At 40.1% G+C, this 19810-nt stretch overlaps 1 protein-coding gene across 1 annotated transcript in view; it reads left to right on the top strand.

Moving 5' to 3' along the window:
• The first annotated feature begins 6509 nt into the window (after window positions 1-6509).
• col24a1 (collagen type XXIV alpha 1) overlaps window positions 6510-19810 on the top strand; it is a 116243-nt gene continuing 102942 nt past the window's right edge. The window contains exons 1-2 of the mRNA XM_086047753.1: window positions 6510-7100; window positions 17351-17421. Coding sequence (XP_085903879.1) covers window positions 7048-7100; window positions 17351-17421 — 124 coding nt within the window. The 5' untranslated portion in view covers window positions 6510-7047. The remainder of the gene's footprint in view (window positions 7101-17350; window positions 17422-19810) is intronic.

Here is a 19810-nt window from a genome sequence, read left to right as displayed (position 1 = left end):
TTCAATTAATTCATTCATTTTCATCTTTGATAGCATCATTTTGTATTTGTTTTCACTGGTTTCAGTATTGCACACACACATATGTCTTCTGATTGAATTTGTCAATTGTCAGTGTAGGTTTGAAAGTCCCCTATTGTTGGTGATGGTGTAAATTTTTGTCAGTTAAACTTATACAGTCCGGTTTCCAGGAGAACGTGAATATGAAAGCTGCTTTCTCGTGTATAACTCTGTCCATACATGTTCTACATCATAAAGTTCAAACATTGCACAGCAGGAAATAGGGTGAAAAAGGTATGTGTGAAAAACAGTCATCCTAAACTTGATTTAGGATGATGATTTATGATGCGCACTGCACATGGTTGCCAGCAGGCTTCAAAAGTTGATGGGCATTCTTGTTATAGTTGGTATGTCTGACTTCGGGCCAACATATGTAAAATCAATCACATAGTTAAGCAAATGTAGCCATTTGTGATGTCTTATGGTAAAAGCAAGCGCAATGCAATTGACAATTAAAACAATGATCTTATACAGTGTTTGGGATTGGCATTAAATGGACCATCAACTCACTAACGAGGCATTGTTTCATGTGTCAAAGCTGGTGAATGTATGCCAAGAGTGTTTCCAAGTGTTCAAAACCGAAATGAAGAGCTAAACAGCAGGCAGTGCCTCCCTGTGAAACTTGTGTTCCTCCCCTCTGCCTCTCTCCACTCCACATGCTCCCCAAAGGGACTTTCACGTTCCGCACACACTCCCAAACTTCCTCTCAGCCCAAACACCCACTTCACCCTGGACTCCGCTGGCCCCTCTCCCTGTTTTCCCATGGCCGCTTAAGCTCTGCAAAAGCACCTCAACGTATAAACACTCTCGACGCTAGCACGCACGCACACACACGCACACACATACAGTACATAGTCAAACACGGAACATTGTTTCAGCTATTGACTGCTCCATATTCCGCCATCTGTTGAGCGCTCTCCCAGCTGTTGCCCACTCTCCCCTCGCTCAGCAAAATAACAGCCCAAAGAGCTGGTGTCATGCACACAAGACAGAAATTATATGAGGCATGAGCTAACTAGAGACAGAGGCCGCTTTTGCATGTAGCCGGTCTGCAGGTAGAGTCAGCTGTCATTCAACCTGATCCTATGCCAACCTACCCGAGTCACATTTAGGTCAGACTGCATGACGAATGACCAGTTTACAGAATGGGGACAACTTAACCAATCACACTGCGGAGAAGAATGAACTCACAGATGGCTCAATAAAGCCTGAAAAATGTCAGGCTCCCGGTCCCTTACAAGACATTTAACTTTTACGCTCCACCAACTGAGGAGCCTTATTTCCTTTCGTCAGCCACTTTCTCGTTTCTATTTCAGTTCAACCAGCCCGTTTGACTTTGGCTTCACTCAGGTTATGTGCGACAGAAAGTTTCCACATTTCCCACATTTACAAGCTGCTGTAGTGCTACACGGCGTTCATCTGAAAGACTATCTGCTCCCAAATCCGCATATGAGGGTTCCAGAGTGAGTTGAGAAGAGATTAGCCATGATTGGCTACATGCGGTCTCTGGGACAGGGCCAGTCACACTTCCAAGTGAAAACCGAGGACAGGCTAACAACATACTGCAAGAAAACCCAAGGGTTAGTTCAAAGTGGAGAGAATATTACTGGGCCAGTGTAATGGTTCACATGGCTGACTTTTGTGCAGCTGGCAGGAGATAAATTGCCACTCACGGAACCCATTTAAAAAAAAAAAACGTGATTGATTGGCATTATGTTCTGTGCGCAGTCCGCTTTTAGTGAGTTGACAGAGGCTCAAGATATCATGAATGAATGATGAAGAGGATTTCTTGATTTTTGTATTCAATCTTGATTTCAATGAAAAGTGAAAGACCTTAAACTATCAGTGAATCTGTGGGCCCTATTTTCGTAGACCGGCGTCTGTGCGCTTAGTGTAAAAAAAGGGCGAATTTTTGTACTGGAGCAAGAGTAGTTTACCATGTTTGGGTCCATGTTGCACCTCGCTGAGCGGTCCGGCGGACATAGTTGGAGCAGAGCTGATGACAGAAAGTAGACTGCACTGGTCTTGAAAACTGGCACATTTTCATTTTCAATGTCGGGGCAAATCTAATTTAGTGTGTTAAGGCCTAGATTGACCAAAAAACACGCTGGCCAACAGTGACAGACGCTTACCCCCTGTGGCTGTCGGCACATCACGCTCAAGGAATACACCGCAATGACAGACAGCATCGCTGACCATTAAAGTACCTTCTGCACATGCATAAGATGTAATACTCTTCCATACCATCGGCGGCGGTAGTCACCATTTCTCATGGAGATCATGGAGATCATCATTAGAAAAATCCAACTGGAAATCTGTTGGCCGTGGGTGGATTGTAAAAACGTAAACAATGCATTCAGCTATATTCTTCGCTCACGATGAAGTAAACCATCACGTTCTTGACACGGTATTGTGAAATACCTACATTGTCAACCCTCGCTCTTGTACTCGTAAGAAGATTAAGACAGCTAAAATTAGGCCTAATTTATGGCGCAGGTGGTGTAATGCAATTTTGATGGATTTAAGATTATGTGGTCCATGGTGCTGGATGTCATCGTATTTCTTTCATAAATGTGACAAACATTAACAATTTAAAATTATTTTAATAGCACAATTATGGGTGGTGATTAAGGGGGGTCAGACATGGACACACAATCGGGGTTTAAAGCGGTCTACAATTACCCATGTCACATGCGTGGCTGACTACATCATCCACAAGGGGGAATCTTGCAGTTGTATAAACGCTGTCAGCAATATCAATTTGGGCTTCGGCAATGTCAAGCACTGTGTGCGCTTCCACCGCGCTGATTGGCTGGAAGTTGGCTGCATTCCATCCCACAACGGCGCAAATACCCTCTTCCACATGTTCCTAGGAAAATACCAAAAGTTAAACATGATACAGTCAACATGATGTTGGTTGACTTGCAAGTTGTTCTAATTTCAAAACAACCTTTATCATAGGAAATAATGCGGGGATGAATTCGTTCCAGGTTCAAACTGTGGTCATCATAAATATATGATGATTGTATATTAACCATACAAGCAACTATAAAGTAACATGTAACATTCTTAATTGTCACACAAGTGTAGAGAGAAATTTATCACCTCATTTTCAATTTCACATCCCTCTTTGCCATGTCTTGCACCTTCTGTGATGACATCTCTCTCTCTCTCGCTCTCTCGCTCTCTCTCTCTCTCTCTCTCTCTCTCTCTCTCTCTCTTCCTCTTTCTCTTTCTCTTGAACAGTAGAAGATGCTTATCAATCAAAGGACAATCAACCACAATCCTATCTTCATTCGTATTTTCACAATAAACTCTATCTGAGAACAGCAGCCTATTGAGTGTCATTGAGAGTTTGGCTCAATTACATCACATTTATTGGCTATCCCAGAGGCTAAGTTATGAAGCCTGCTAGAAGGGAATATTATGTTTCAGAAGGCAGTCAGCGTACACCCATCTGCCCATTCCTTAAGAAGGGAAAAGGGAAAAAAAAGCAGTTTGATAGCTGAAAACCAGTTGTTCTTGGGACGTTAGTAAACATGTTGAAAAGGTTGGATTGAACTCTTTTGACTTTTCATTAGAAGAACAGGAGATTGTACATGCATGTACTGTTTCCTCATATTAATTGTTTGAATTTGAAAAAGACCATCACTCAAAAAATAGCAATGGGCTAATTAACCATCACCAAAAAGACTGAGAAATTTCCCCAGCATTAGATTTGTGTGTTGTTGTCCATGTAGCATATATGTCCAAACTACATCTCATCTTGTCTTTTTAATTGCTGGAAGAGGGTGAAAACATCTGCTTGAATCATTGCTATCCTGAGATGCAAGCTGATGGTCAAGCCAGAGAGAGCAAGGAAGAGGATGAACCTCATCCATACACACCTGCTGCACAAAAATGTTTGTACACACTACAAAACGAAGGCTTTTTGCTGTTTACAGTGCCTAGAAGATTTTACTTGGAGTTTCCATGTCCATTTGACCTCTAGTATATTACTCCTTATTAAGGCATCAAAGGCCATTATCGAAACTATCATTTTACTGTGTAGTACTGTATTGAAGTCCTCTCTGTCTCCCAGTAGCGTCCCAGAGTTTCTATGCAATTCATGTCTGTTCAGTGAGCTGGGGGAGGCTACAATCATTAGGAAAAGGGAAGTGGGGTGCGTAGGTGGAGTGGGATGGGCAGCTCAGGGAGCCACAGAGCTCTGTTTGTTTTGAGCTGATGTGCTCATCTGAAGCTGGAACAGTGGAAGTGGGTCACAGCCTGTTTGATTGAGAAAAGGCGGTCAAATCGTGGTGCTCGGTTAGTACATGACTAAACAATAAGGCTCATAAACCTAAAGTATAGGTGGCATGCATGGCGGCCGACTGGTTAGCACATCCGCCTCTCGGGGCAGAGGTGGTGGATTTGAATCCAGGCTCTGGCCCTCCTGTGTGGGGTTTGCATGTTTTCCCCCGTGCCCTTGTAGGTTTTCTCTTGGTATTCTGGTTTCCTCCCACATTCCCAAAAAATGCATGGTAGGTTAATTAAACACTAAATTATCCATAGGTGTAATTGTGAGTGTTGGTTGTTTGTCTGTGTGTGCCCTGCGATTAGCTGGTGAACAGTTCATGGTGTGCTCCACCTACTGCCCAAAGACAGCTGGGATAGGCTCTAGCGCATCTGTGACCCTTGTGAGGATATGTGGTTCAGATAATGGATGGATGGAACCTACAGTATATACAAACAAGTATCAAGTGTCAAATTTCTTTTTGTTGTGGGCTACATCGTGATTTTGGTTTCCCTCGGAGAGCCGTTATGATTGTAAACCCATATAGGCCTACTTGAAATATATGATTACCTCATATTATTGCCTGTTCACAACAAATTGATGGATAATTAGTTTTAAAAATGAAAAGCCAGGCAAATGTCATTTATTCATTTATTTTAAACGTGTAAAAGCTTGCAATAGATGAAGGTTATTACAATTCAAGACAATTTACAATTTGGGCATTTTAGCAAGAAACATTAAGTCAAGGCACATTATTTGCCTTCGCGGGCCACATAGAATAATGTGGCAGGCCGGATTTTGCCCCCGGGCCTTGAGTTTGCACCTGTGAAATAGAGGCAGATAACTATTCACACTTAAATTCACAACTACAGGCAATTTAGAATCAGTGAACAGAAAACATGTGTTTTGGAACTCTGAAGTCAAGAGTTCCCAGAGTTATCTTAAGCATACTGGAAAGAATATGGTTTTAGGGCTGTATAGTAAGCAACAACTTGATCTATACTATACTGTAGGTAAATAGACAGAAACTAGTCTACTTTCGGGGCACTGGCAAGACAAGAAGACATAACTGCCAAACTGCCCAGGGCACAAGAGGGCAGACTGGACCTTGTCCCAGCCATCATTGGGCCACAGGCAGGTTACACTCTGAACTGGTCTCCAACCAATCCCAGGGCCCAAATAGAAGAACAACCATTCACATTTGCACCTACGGAAAATATAGTCTTCAATTAACCTATTATGAATGTTTTTTAAATGTGGGAGGACCGGAGTGCCTGGAGAAAATCCATGCAGGAATGGGGAGAAATTTTTTTCCCCAAAACTTTTTATGAATATTGTATGTGTGGAAAAAAAAAATATTCATGGTCATTTTATATTAATTGAAAGAAAACTATTTTTCATCTTAAAAACACAAACCATTATTAAAGGATAGCCAACACTTCCTTTAAGGCTTCAGACCCAATGTACAAAATCCCCAACACAGTGAAGTGAATTGTTTAAAGCAACACTGTGTCATATGTCAGTTTGTTGATTATGGCGGCGCCATGTGGACAAAAGCGGTAGGGTTTTGACAAACGTCAACCACATTTCCCATGCGCGCCAGCGCGTAGTGTTGTGAAATCCTGAGCTCTCGCTGGCCTGCAAGTTGGACTGAATTACATTTCTATTTCCAGTGGCTGTGTTAAAGATGAATAGCGATGAGGTAGTGAATCTAATTTTGTTTAAACAATACTTTTGTTTTTTGTTTGTTTTGGGGCTTCTGCCATGACACCAGTAATAGCGCCTAGACGTTCGACTCGACTTCTGTCCTTATAGCGAAAGGAGGAAGTGAGTATGCCGTAATGCAATTCAGGACATTTGTATTTTTTTTTCCCATGCTCCTCCAAGTTGCTTAGTGCCAGTAAAAACGATACAGATCCAACCAAGGCATGACAAAAATCCCATTCAACTGCTTGTAAGTCAATGTTTCATGAAAAGAGTTGTGAATTTTTTTTTTATTAAGGTCGAATTCTTGCCCAGTGCTGCTTTAAAAACAATTGCGGAGCTAGCACTTTTAGAAGTCTGTTTACCCCGGAGACAATAAACCAACAGCTCCACGTATATATGATATATGTGCCTTCATAGAGTCCACACATGCGCATGTCAAAATTCTGTCTATGGTGCGCACATGCCAAAATTCTATCCGTGATGTCACGAGGCAGAACTTGGTGAAATTCAACACCAGCAGCTGGTAGGTAGGAGTTGTGTTGGGCTGAATGCTGTCTCATCAGTGCAAGTCAAGGCACATAGCGCAAACCACCGCCCGGAGGTAAAGACGCAGCGCACAGCCTGTGGAGAAGAAGCCTCTCAAAGGCGTCGGATGCTCCCAAGAACGCAAAGGGAACAAACACATCGACAGTCGGACCCACCGCGCGCGCGTGTTAGTGTGTGTGTGTATGTGCAACCACTGTGCGTCTCCAGTTTGGATATAGAAACAGTTCGGTTGAGTGCGCGCGGCAAGAGCGCTTTGGTTCAGAAGGGAGCCGGCAGAGAGGCAGGAGAGCTCTCTTGTGGACTATCACACGATGAGGGATCTCTGAGGTGGCCGTAACATTACTCCTCCGACCAACCTGAAGCTTCCCTTGGCTGCTTCCAAAGGGTTAGCCCATGAGCAGGTCTCCTTTCGAGTGTGATTCTGTTTTCACCCAGATTTCTGCTGCCTGGACAAATGCATACAAATGCATTTAGGAGCTCAACGGACAAGGAGTGGACACGTTTCCGCGGCAGCAACGTAAGTGTGCTTTGGCTTATGAACGAGCATGCAGATGTCACGTTATGTGCGTTTGGAAAGTGTCGACGCGACAGGCTTATGGTTTGTGCTCGTGTAATTGGAAACATTATTCTGCTCGTTTGTTGGCGTCTTTCCCTGAAAGGCTGCCAATTGACTGAACATAGTTCAACTTCATGCACTTACAAGACTCGGTTTAACGACGGACTAAACCGTTCATTCGTTTAGATACTCTGGAGCTCCTACAGCTGTTGCAGTATTTTAAAATCGTGAGGTATCAGTGCTCACAGTGGTTCTAATGACCCCACTTGATGATGTTGCATTTATACACGTAGACTATAGGTAAAATATTAGAAACACTTCAATATGATACAGAAAATGCCTTGGCAAACTCTTGCAGAGGGCCATGCGCATGCTTTGAAGAAAAACTGCTTATTCAGCATGCCAGTAATAGGGGATTTAAAAGAAGAGTTGTAAAAAAGAAGAGCAGTAAAACTCTTTCTTGAACAGTCATCACAGGAGTGTGCATTATTGTCGACATCCGGAAGAGACCAAGATCTCCTTTTCATATTTAACTGAGAGTGCTCCTAGCAATGTCTGGAACTGCATTGTTTTTGGATTCCAAATGGTCAATACTCTGTCATGAATTCTCTGCAGATGTGAGCAAAAGGGGTTTTACAATGTGCGACTTCAACTCTCCGTGCTCTCCCAGCACGGGGAAGATTACCTCTTGACATTTCAGTGGACTTGAAATGATCACAATTCTTGTTTTTGCTCCTGAGTGAAAATGAGAAGTGAGTTGACCAAGCAGCGTCCTTTGAATTTAGAGTTTAGTGTGCATGCATCACTGGTTTACTGGCTCCAGAGCTTTAGACACTCAGCCACTGCTTTGCAGCATTGTTGCTCCTTTGGTGTCAATGGCACAACACAGCTTCCGTTTAGGCAGGACCTCTTACAACCACTCTTAATTGACTTCATTGCTCTAGGTCAAGTGGAGCATGTGCACTGGTGATGATGATGTTCTTGCATAGTTTAAAATGTGTCAACTTTGGCCAATTTGACGCTGAATAGTGGTGTCAGTTTCTCAGCCTGTATGGCAAGATGCAGGCTCAATGTGATCTGCACTCAGACATCCTCAGAGTTTAAATTGAAAGTCCTCGTGCAAGGCAATTAAGGGATTCTGTTTTGTTTTTTAAATGATGCATTGTACATTTTTTTTATACACCGTAAAAGCTGTTCACCGGTGTCTGAATATTATGCCTGTGACATGCTTTCATCAAAACAGCCCAAGGATGATATGCATGATATACTATTTTTGTTGTGATAAAATTAGCCTGTTTTAAGGGGGCAACCCAGTGTTAAAAAAATGAGTCACCCTGCCCAATATATTGCAAGTAGAGATAGACCGATTATCAGCGCCAATATTCTGCATATCGGCCTTTTTTAAAAATCTGATGGCCGATAATAAATCCATTTAAAAGTGTGTTAACTTCAAGGAACTATTTATTTAAATTTTCATTTAAGAGACTCCTCTGACCCTGGTAACACAAATTTTATGATTCATGTCATTTAGAAATTTTGGAGAACTATATTTTCTGTAGTAAACTGTAGGGAGCCATCGTTTAAGTTTTCATTTAACTTTTGAAGACATAATGATGACCCTGGGAATTCCCTTTTTATTACAATTTTACAACCAAGACATATATTGGCAAACATTTATAATAATAATAAAATCAATAAATATGATGCAAATCTGGAAAAATGTTTAATAAACATATGCTGAAAGACGATTAAACAAAATTCAGAGTTTTATGTTATTTTTTAAATTTTGATGCCAGTATTTTCCTTTTTTACTGAAAATGAATATTGGCTCCAAATATTGGCCTCCTTGACTACTAATAATCGGGATCGGCCCTGAAAAAAACATATCGGTCTATCTCTAATTACAAGTCCAATGTTGAGTTTGGATTTTGTTATAATGATGAGTCACGGTATAGCTTGGGGTGGCTGAGCCCCAAATTTAAAAAAGCAAGTGTGAACTGCGAAGGAGTCCCCACAAGGACTGTATGAATTGTATTTTCCTTGCGGAGTAGCACTTCATCACCAAACTGCCAAATTACCCATGTCAATTAGTGAACAGATCTGTGTTTGTGGTGCGTGCAGTGGACACACAGGCAAACACAAAACCCCCCACCCCCACTGAGTTGACATCTTCACCAAGCAATCAAGTATGTGCCACTTAATTCAGAGCAAACATGGTCAAGCAGCATTTAGCCATATTATGCTATATACATTTTACAATATAATATATTTTAATAACATACAGAAATGTTATGCTGTATGCAACTGGAATAAATCTGTCAACAGATGTAAAATCAGCAACAAGTTTAAAGGCTTTTAAATTCAGGTTAAAAAGGATTGTGATTTGGGTTTGTTTCATTCTGTAGTGAAGCATCGTCTCTTTCTGAAAAGAGAAAACATTATTAAAGATGAAGTCGACCCAAACATATTTTTTTCTACAATATGTTCTATGCAAGCCCACTAGTTGAAACAAGACATTCTGATGAATATTGCGTTTGTGGAATAAGAGTTAATCCACTTGTTTTTAGCAATCTCTGGGGGCGGCCATTTTGTCATTTCTGTCGACTGAAAATGACATCACAAATCACCAATCACAGCTCACCTGTTTTCTCAAGCCGAGCCATGATTGGTCGTTACCTGAGCTCTGGGTAGTGGTGATGTCATTTTCAGTCAACAGAAATGACAAAATGGCCGCCCCCTGAGATGGCTAAAAACGGGTGGATTTTGCGGTTTAACTCATATTCCACAATATTAATCAGAATGCAGTGTTTCATCTAGTGGGCCTGCTGGAGACATATTCTTGAAAAAAATATGTCTGGGTTGATTCCCTCTTTAAAATTTTTGAGTTAAAAATACGAGATAGTGTTTTGTTAGGAAATAACTATTTGAGCGCTAACACTATGTGACGTAGACCTCAGTGCAGACCTCAGTTCAATGATGAAGTCACATTGACATTTAGATGTTTGTGTCTCATGCTTAGTCATCACCTGTTAGCAATGAATACGTGAATGAAATAGTACGTTACTTGCTGAGAAAAGACTTTGTTTTTTCACTCATTCTTTTAATAAAAAATATCCTGGTAAAAATGTATAAAGGTGTATTTAACACTCTTTTAAGATTAAAATGAACACTAAGATGACCCAGTGGTCCTTGCTAAATCATGCATTCAAAGATCACAGCTTGAACACCCTTTTGCTGCCTGTACCACGGTATATTCACTTTCTGCGCACTGGCGTCTATTTGGTCTATTTCTGTGACTCTATTTAAGGCTTCTAACATCTGCAAGTCCACCCCAAAAAGTAAAAGGGTAAACAAATAAAGACCTCTGTAAGTTTACTCACAACCCTTTGTCTGCTTGCTGTCTTGTGGACTGAGTCAATCTTTACTCTGGCCTGCACTGACCTCTTGACTCCAGTCACCAATCTAAAGAGAGAACGTCAACACTTACCACGTGGCTCGAGGATGAACTACTATACTATAGATGACAGAAAATGTCCTGTCAAATATTTAGTGTAATAGTTGATGGGGCATAGTTTTGAACTCAGCCATTACAAGTATAACAAACATTGCAAAAGAAAATTGAGAAATATGTTGGCCATTAGTGCTTCCACAATACCAAGTCATTATACACCAGCATCAGCAGTCTGCTGTTAATGTGAAAACACATAAATGACACATATTGGCTACGGATCAGTTACTTGTTGTTTCTGGTTGCGATTTCGAAGATAACCATGCGGTAATGGTACACATACCCTGAGTGTTGCTGTTCTAATGACATTTTTCATTTTTTGCTGCACTCTAGTGAATTCTATTAGATATACTTGGTTTTTGCTTTGACTTACAAGCAAACATCTGAGACACATCTCACATAATGGCTGCGAACTCAACTTACTTCACAACAAGCAGCAGTTTGGCAGACAGACGTAATTAGTGAACAATTCTTCAAAAAAGATGCTTCAAGCAGTTTAATGGGCTAAAGAATAGCAACGGTATCACAGCGTTATAAATCCCTTAAACCTCCGGGTATTGAACACAAAGGGTGGTGCGCCACTAGTAGACATTCAATGTCTACTGTCACAGGCACACATTCCATATCCTCTGCAAGAAATGACAAATATTACTACAACTTAATGAGGAGCTATGACCATATCCATGTGTATCTGTATGTCTGTATTATACTGTCCAAAGGTGACCAAGGCTCACACACCAGAAGGAGCAGCATTAATAATGATGCTGAAATGGCCAATTTTCAAACTGTATTTGAATATTCGATCACTGTATGTTTTTATAAGTACAGTAGGCGAGAAAGATGAAAATGGGTGGGTTGCATTAGAAAGGGCAAACCAGTATAAAAACTGTGCCAAATAAAAAGCTTGAAGTCACTTCAACGCGATTTGACATATGAGTGTTTTGAGTTCTGAGCATGGTCACGACGGAACACATTAAAACCTATATCTCAAGGCAGGCACTGTACAGTATATGGTTTTAATCGCATTGCTAAAATTAAAAACTTTAATGGTGGCTTAAAGGGAAGACAAGGGGGTCTATATTCGTAGAAAGCAAAACTGCAGTCAAGTGTAAAAACTGGTGTATGTTTATTTTCATGCCAATGCAAGTCTCGGTGTACTTTTTTGGGAATTTAGTTCATCTCTACCCAATGCTGAGCATTCCTTTGACATGTGCCCAACGTACCTGACAATGTAGTGGCTGAAAGAAGACTTCTTCCGCCATTCTTCCGTCTTCTTCCGCCATGTCAAGGACTATCCTCTCCTCGTATGGCATGTAAAGGGAATGAGAGTAGTAGCTTCAAATGTGGCGAAACAAGTTGGCTGTGTCATGCCCACAATGGCATAAAACAGCCTTTTTAAAATGCACCATGCTTCACCGACGTACGAAAATACCAAAACTTAGTCTAGTCCTCCCCTTCCCAGATGTACACTGTGCCTCACACCAGACTTACTCTGGGCAGAAAAATACAGCCCAAGTAATTGGAAAGACGGCCCACGGCAAAAAACACATTATTCATTGAAGCTGCTTTGAACACTAAAATCAAGTAACTACATGAAACAAATGTTACACTATATTAATGATTGGCTGTATTTCATTTTACACTGCTAGCTAATAGGGCTGCTCGATTATGAAAAAAATATTAATCACGATTATTTTGGTAATAACGATTATTCAAACGATCATTTATTTTTTGATACAAAATATTTTTAAACGTAAAAATATAAAGACACATTTTAAAAATAAAATTAGTTATTATGAAATAAAAGGTGCAAATGTATAAATTCAGCTATGATTTCCTTGTGTAAACAAACATAGTGCCTTGGATATAGATGCATATTAATAATCATTTTTTTACGATTATGTCAATTTTGTAATCTTGGAGAGTGTAATAATCGGAATTGTAGTTGAATTTGTTGAACTGTTATGGCCTTTTTATCATATTGTATTGTATGTAAAGTGCTTTGTTATAGCTCTGGCTGTTATGAAATGCCCAATATAAATAACATTGTATTGTATTGTATTGTATTGTACTAGATAGCTTGTGGTGGCTTGTTATGACATATGTTACTAAACCTAAGCTTGTGTATAGAGGTTAGATAAGCTCTCCATTGTCCCAAACTCAGAAAAATGAGCTAGTGCTACACTTTTGAAGAATTCAAGAGTACACATCTACTGCTTTTGTATACCTCTCCCATACACCTGAAAGATATTCAACAATTTGAAATTGTTTGGATAGATTAACAGCTTTTCATACTTTGTTGTCGCTAATGATGTCATGGTACGTGGTAGGCCAAGTTAGACGTATGTACATATTGTGAGTGTCTGCATTCACTTGAGAAATGATCGCAAATTTAAGAAGTACTGTACATTTCTTTTTCCTTATGGTAGTTGTAAATGGAATTTTGCTCCTTTGACAAGTTAATTCAAGTACCTCTCTGTCTTGTGCTAGGCTGAATAAACCGTTGTTGAGGATCCAAGCTCAATTGTTGGAAAAAAGACACATTACTTTTACTGTGTAAGGATTCAGTGGCGTGGGCTTGTTCTAAGTTGTGATTATTTATAGTCTTGACGTGACACCCACTCCCCTCATAGTGGTATTTCTCTCAGTCAACAGAACTGTGTTTGGGGAGCTTTGTCTTCCTTTCAGTGCAAGTACTGGAAAGAATGTATTAGTAAGTAGAATCGCTTCAGTTTTATAATAATTTCGGGTTGAATTTATATTAATTTATTTTAACTTAATTGAGCTGCAACTCACCTGATTTGTTATTCCGCATTTTGGCGAATACAGCTAATTCATAAAATCAAAGAACAGTTCCCATTTTGATTTCTAGTTCGATCGTTTTTTGATCATTTCAAATTGTGTACACCGTATAACAATTTATGTACGGGGAAAAAAAAATAAATTAAAAACTCGTTTTTTGCTAGACTGATCTCGTCTTACCCTTTTCGGCTCTAATCCGGAGCGTCCGTTAGCGATTCCGACTGCAAAATTAGGCCGACTTTCAAGAGGAAAGTTCCCCCCTAACATCCCCGCCCCCCCGTTGAGCGATAAACATTGTGTATGATTCTATATAGAAATATCCGTTCCGTTTCCTCCACCTCTCCTGCTGAGCGATAAATACTGTGTAAGATTAAAAATAGATACTGTGTAAGATTATATACATAAATGTACGGGCAAAAGATTCAGCACAGCCCGGGGTTGACAGGTATGCAATCATAGCTCAGCTTCAGAAAACAGGTGAGCCGTGATTTGTCGTTATCCCAGCCTTGAGGGTCTGTGATGTCATTTTCAGTCGACAGAAGTGACAACATTGCCGCCCCCTGAAATGGCTAAAAACGGGTGGGTTTTGCTGCTTACCTCATATTTCATATTAATCATGTTGTCTTGTTTCAATTAGTGGGCCTACATAGAACATATTCTTGAAAAAATATGTTTGGGTTGACTTGCCCTTTAAATAGCTCTAACAGTGACGACAGAAAAAAAGTTGTCTGAATCAGCATCAGATGGTCCCCCTTTGACAGCCCAAAAGGGAATGCTTAAGTTATATTTAGCTTTCGTTCCCATTTGAACTCTAATATGAATAACCAAATATTTTAGAACAAAAAGAATTGTCCTTTTTTCACTCCCCTCTCAGCAGATAAAATGATTGTCTTTTCATCCTTTGGATTGAGTGTCTGTGTTCCGGGACATGGATGCCAGACTACATTCTTGATGAAGAACAGCTTATCGTGTGTTTTTGCAATTACATGCATTTCCATTCAACAATTTCCCTCTCCTCATCTCTTTCTGCTCAAGCATCTCTTTCCCATCCCGTAAGGAAAACAAACAAGCCTGCCCGTCGGAGGCTCTCTGCCGAATAGGGCCACGCAAACTCTTGTATCTTTAGCGTTGCTTCTCTGAGACAGTGAAAGTGAGACATTTGTAGGGCAGCACTCATGCCACTGTCGCACTCAAATAACAAGCAAGTGGAAGCTTAAGAAACAGACTGTGAGTGATGGGACTCTCGTTTGTCTCACGGGGACATAGCAAAGACAGTTTTTTTCCAGTCGTCATCCCACACCCGCAAGTTGCCAGGAGCCACTGCGCGTTGTGTCAGCAGCTTCCATGGTAGAAATGACTGTCAGCGTGATTGATTTAGTCTGAATGTTGAGAGTACGCTGAAGTATGTCATAAATGCCACGCAAACCCCTTTTGAAAGCAACGTTAAAACTTGGCTCTGTATAGCATTGCATTTTAGATATGTTCTGGTGAACCTCATTTAAGACAAATCTGTTTTTCTATATGGTAGAAATATAGGTGATGATATTAGACAGTTTTTAGAAATTATTGAAAATTATAATATGGAGAATAGAGAAGGATTGTTTTTTTTGTTGCTGACTTGGAAAAGGTTTGGATTTCATTTGCAAGAGTCGTATTTTTTTTTCCACTTTGGTGTCTTTCCGATTGGGTTAAAACGTGGCCATATTTCAAAGAAGGTGCCCGTATTAAGAGGTGTTAAGAAAGGATGTCCTTTATTGCTTTTAGAAATTAAAGTAAGATTGGATAAGTCTTAAAATCTAAATGGATGCCAATGATACAAGCTTCCTTCTAAGTCCAAAACGTTATTTTAAAGAAATCTTATAATCCCCTTGGATACCTTCTCACAACAATCTGTGTTAAAGCTTGATTATGAGAATTGCAGAATATATATGCATTGGTTGTCTAAAAGGTATAGACTTTAAAATTAATTGTAAAATACCAGTAATGTGGATGCAAGTACTTGTCGATGTATTAGGTATAGTTATCCCAGAAAGATTGGAGGACCTATGTCAAGTATATAACAATTTTTAAAAAGAATGGAAAAGACTGACAAAATGTTACAATTACGGAAAGGAAAAGCATTGTACTGTGACTTTGCTAGATATTCGGTCACCTTTTATGACAATTTTTGCAGGAATCAAAGAGATTCCAAATAGTTCACATACATTCATGCAATGTGCTATATGTGGAAAAAAAAACATCACAGAGGACTGATTTTACCCATGGTGAAGAGCCTGTTCCTAATAATCACAGTAAAGAACTCTCACGTCAGTTCTTTGACACAAATTATTAAACCCACCAGATCTGCTTATTGAAAATGAGTTGGAAGCAGTATAATCTGTGTTGCCAGACTCCCGTTGAGAAAACTGATGCTGCCACGGACTGTTGAGCCATGTAATCACTGCAGGAAGCAGGAAGAGCCAAGAATGATTTGTTTGATGTAGCTATTATATTTCTCTGTTGCCAACTAAAGTTGGGTTTCATTTTTTTGTCATTATGACTCTGCCTCTGTGCATCGTCACAGCTGAGTCTTCATGGGATGTTGTCTGTCAGCTAAATCAGCTGTCCCCAACATATTTCGTGCCAGGATGGCTGGCTAGCGGGCCGGACTAAAATCCACTTCCGGCCATGCTTAGTCCAGCCATTTAAAAAAAATTTCTCACCCCCCACCCCTCCGCCCCAAAAATGGGCCGGAGGGTCCGACCGGTCCGGCCCAGGGACGGACTGCCCAGCTTTGATACATACCTTGTAAAGATTGTTACGTTTGCATTGAAGGATGATGCTTTTGATTTGGAAACTTTGGAAACGAGATTTGGGAAATTTGGAAACGAGAACAGCAACAAGCAAGGTTTACAACTCAAAGCTAAGAGACAACAAGCTCATTTTAACCCTCGATACAAACCCTTATAAAGACAGGTAAGCTACATTAACTTCACGAGACGTTTCAAGTCAGTTATGCATTTTATTGGGTTACGTTCACACTGCAGGGTGTGATGCCCAATTCAGATTTTTTGTTGCATATGCTCATTTTATGTACTTGGGACTTTCACAGTATAAAAACAAATGTGCCTTCTAACGTGAATGCCGCGCATCCGTAATGTGACTTCGAGTGACGTGAGCAAAACAAAACAATGTCATGTGGCGCTTGTTTAAAGGAGAAGTCAACCCAAACATATTTTTGTTCCAGAATATGTTCTATGCAGGCCCACTAGTCTAAACACTCTGATTAATATTGCGTTTGTGCAATATGAGAAATTGACCCGTTTTTAGCTAGCCATTTTGTCACTTCTGTCGACTGAAGGTGACATTGAAGCTGCTCAGGGCTCAGATAACGACCAATCATGGCTCTGCTTCAGAAAACAGATGTGCCGTGATTGGTTGTTGTTATCTGAGCCCTGAACAACTTCGATGTCATCTTCGGTCGACAGAAGTTACAAAATGGCTGCCTGCTGAGATGGCTAAAAGTGCGTGCATTTTGCTGCTTAATTTCACAACTTTCCACAAATGCAATATTAAACAGAATGCTGTATTTCAACTAGTGGGCCTGCATAGAACATATTCTGGAAAAAAATATTTTTGGGTTGATTTCCACTTTACGAAGTAAATTTGATCCCGCGTGTACGGGCTCATTTTATCATCTCATATCACCAGAATAGCGAGGCGGGATCCGATAAATCGGGACTTGCTTCAAACTCAAAGGTAAATAAGATTTGAGACTTATTCATTACTTGCAAACATGACACGAGCATGGGATTCTAAAATAATTTTACAAAAAAAGAACATGAGTTAGCCTTTGCCAGTAGGCTGTCATTTTCATTGACAGAAATGTAAATGTCTAATTTGTGTTTCCGTGTCCCCTTAGGTGGAACTTTCTCCTGCTCCTGTCAGTATGCTCTGCAGAACTCTCTGGAGAAGAAGACTACCTAGCTCAAAGTAAGTAGCATTTAAAATGCATTTTACAGTACTCTTATAATCCATTGTCAGCGACCGTAGAATACAGGAATTTTAGGAATTTTAAATTCATCACTAAACGGTGCAATGCCAAAAACTGACATGACTGACACATCCAAACTTAAATTAATGATTGAGTGGTAAAATTGTGAGATTAGGCAGATTATTTTGCCGACACATAACTCCGATCCATCTCATTGGTTAGCAGTGATTCCAAACCTTTATTGGGCCAAGACTGAATGGCAACAGGTGTAATTTTGTATCTTCTGTCATCTAGTGGAAGTGCATGTAATTGTTCTGCCTGACAGTATGTGTCACTGGCATAGATGGATGGACATATATATTATATAGTATATAGTATACTAAATAAATAATATGTTTTGGAAAAATAATTACTATATTTTCTGGGCTATACGACGTACCTTTATATAAGACGCATCCACTATTAAAAAAAAATAATGAAAAAAAAACAAACATATAAGCCGCACCTCTCTATGTTGAAAAATTAGATATTTGAAGCATTTACAGAATGATTTTGATCTGTAAATGTACATGTGTGTACCTGAACAAATTCTTTCCTAACAGTGCCTTTTAACATGGCAGCAACTTGATTAAAACGGAACAGAACCAAGAGAAAATACGCAGTACTTATCTTTATTTCACTGCTTGCTGTCACTCCAGTTTGTCAGTTAACGTCCACCTTTTATTGCTGTACTTCCGCATACCACCTAATTCATAAACTAGTGCATAACACCTTCACCTTTTGAACTCCTTCACCTGCAGTCACATCCTGTTAATGGCAATTGTATTGTATTTTATTGTAATTCCTGTTAGAGCGCCCCTAGCGGTGGAAGAAAAATAGAATAGAATAGACGCACCTTTATATAAGCCGCATGGTTCAAAACCTAGGAAAAAAGTAGCGTCTTATAGTCCGGAACATACGGTAAGTGAAAATTATATACAGTACACTAATCTCTCACGTCACACTAATTTGCCATGGCAAAGTGGTCGGGAACCACTGGTATTATAGACATGCATTAAGAAGTACAGTGGAACCTCTAGCTACGAACTTAATTGGTTCCGTGAGCCCGTTTGTAACTTGAAACACTCATAAATTGAGGAAATATTTCCCATTGAAATGAATGGAAAAACTGTTAATTACGTTAGTGTCACCGCAGTATGTAGGTTTTATCACACCCTAGCAATCTTTTTATCTTGAGCATTAGGTGACTAGGGCAGAGGGTAGGAGATCATTTTCCTCTGTTCCACCCTCAACATGTCTGCTCTTGCACTCAGTGCCTCAGAATGCACATAAAAGCCACTTCAATAACCTCTCTATGATTGCTGCCTCTAAACTCACCCATCTTTTGCTCCTTTCAGTGCAATTCTCAGTGCCGTCATCTGTTTTTTTTTTTTTTTTTAGTAAAAAGCTCTGCATGTGTTAAACATGATCTTAATGTTCAAATACATACAAACAGGAGTGCTCTGGGAAAGGACTACAATGAATCACCAGAGATGAAAAGGAAATATATTGTAGATGTTGACCTCATCTTGTCAGATTAGGTATTGGCACACATTCATTTCTATCTTAAGAACAAGTATGTACAGTCACTGAATGTGCATGTAGGTGAACGAAAAAGGAAAAGAAATTGGTGAAAGACTGCAGTACAGAAGACAGTGTTGACATTTTCACTTAATCATGAGCCAGTACAATGCGCCCATTCAAGCATAATGCTCACAAACTTTTTCCTGTGTGATCCACACACGAATGGGTATGAACATGTTTTAGGACAGACTAATGCAAATTACTTGCAATAATACTTCCCTCGAAGAGCATTGGAAGTGTTCCAATTCCTCAAATTTTAGAATATACTGAAAACATGATGGGCCCTATTTTCATAGGCAGGCGCTCATGCGCTTGGCATAAAAGTGGCATCTTTAATTTTGGTGACTAGTCTAGCGTGTGGGTGCTCCGGTGCACGGAGCTGCCGCTCCCCCGTCACCCTTAGCAACTTGGTCACGGAAAGTAGACTGCGCTCGGTGTAATCTTCATTTTTGTGCTGGGTTTGGAGACTCCCCCAGCGACCTGCCAACTTGGTGAGAAAATAGACAAAAAAAATTAGACGACCTATAAGAAGGGCTAAGTGGTAGAGCAGAATGGTGTTACGCGATTTTGGTGTATTTGATCGAGGCGCGGGCAGACAGATTTGACGCTCCATGGACATGTGTGGTCTATGTCACTGTATTTAATTCATAAATATGACGACAGTGTGGGATAATCCCTCCGAATCATTATTGAACACCTAAAAAAAACGGGACGCCGAGACGGGTCCTGCATAAAAGTGGCACAAAATAATCTACTGGGACTCGG

This window comes from Filicampus tigris, chromosome 12 (assembly GCF_054856515.1).
Source record: "Filicampus tigris isolate MCC_2025a chromosome 12, RoL_Ftig_1.0, whole genome shotgun sequence".
NCBI classification, from domain to species: Eukaryota; Metazoa; Chordata; class Actinopteri; order Syngnathiformes; family Syngnathidae; genus Filicampus; species Filicampus tigris.
Note: the sequence above shows the minus strand (reverse complement) of the source record. Positions and strands in the feature narration are given on the sequence as shown.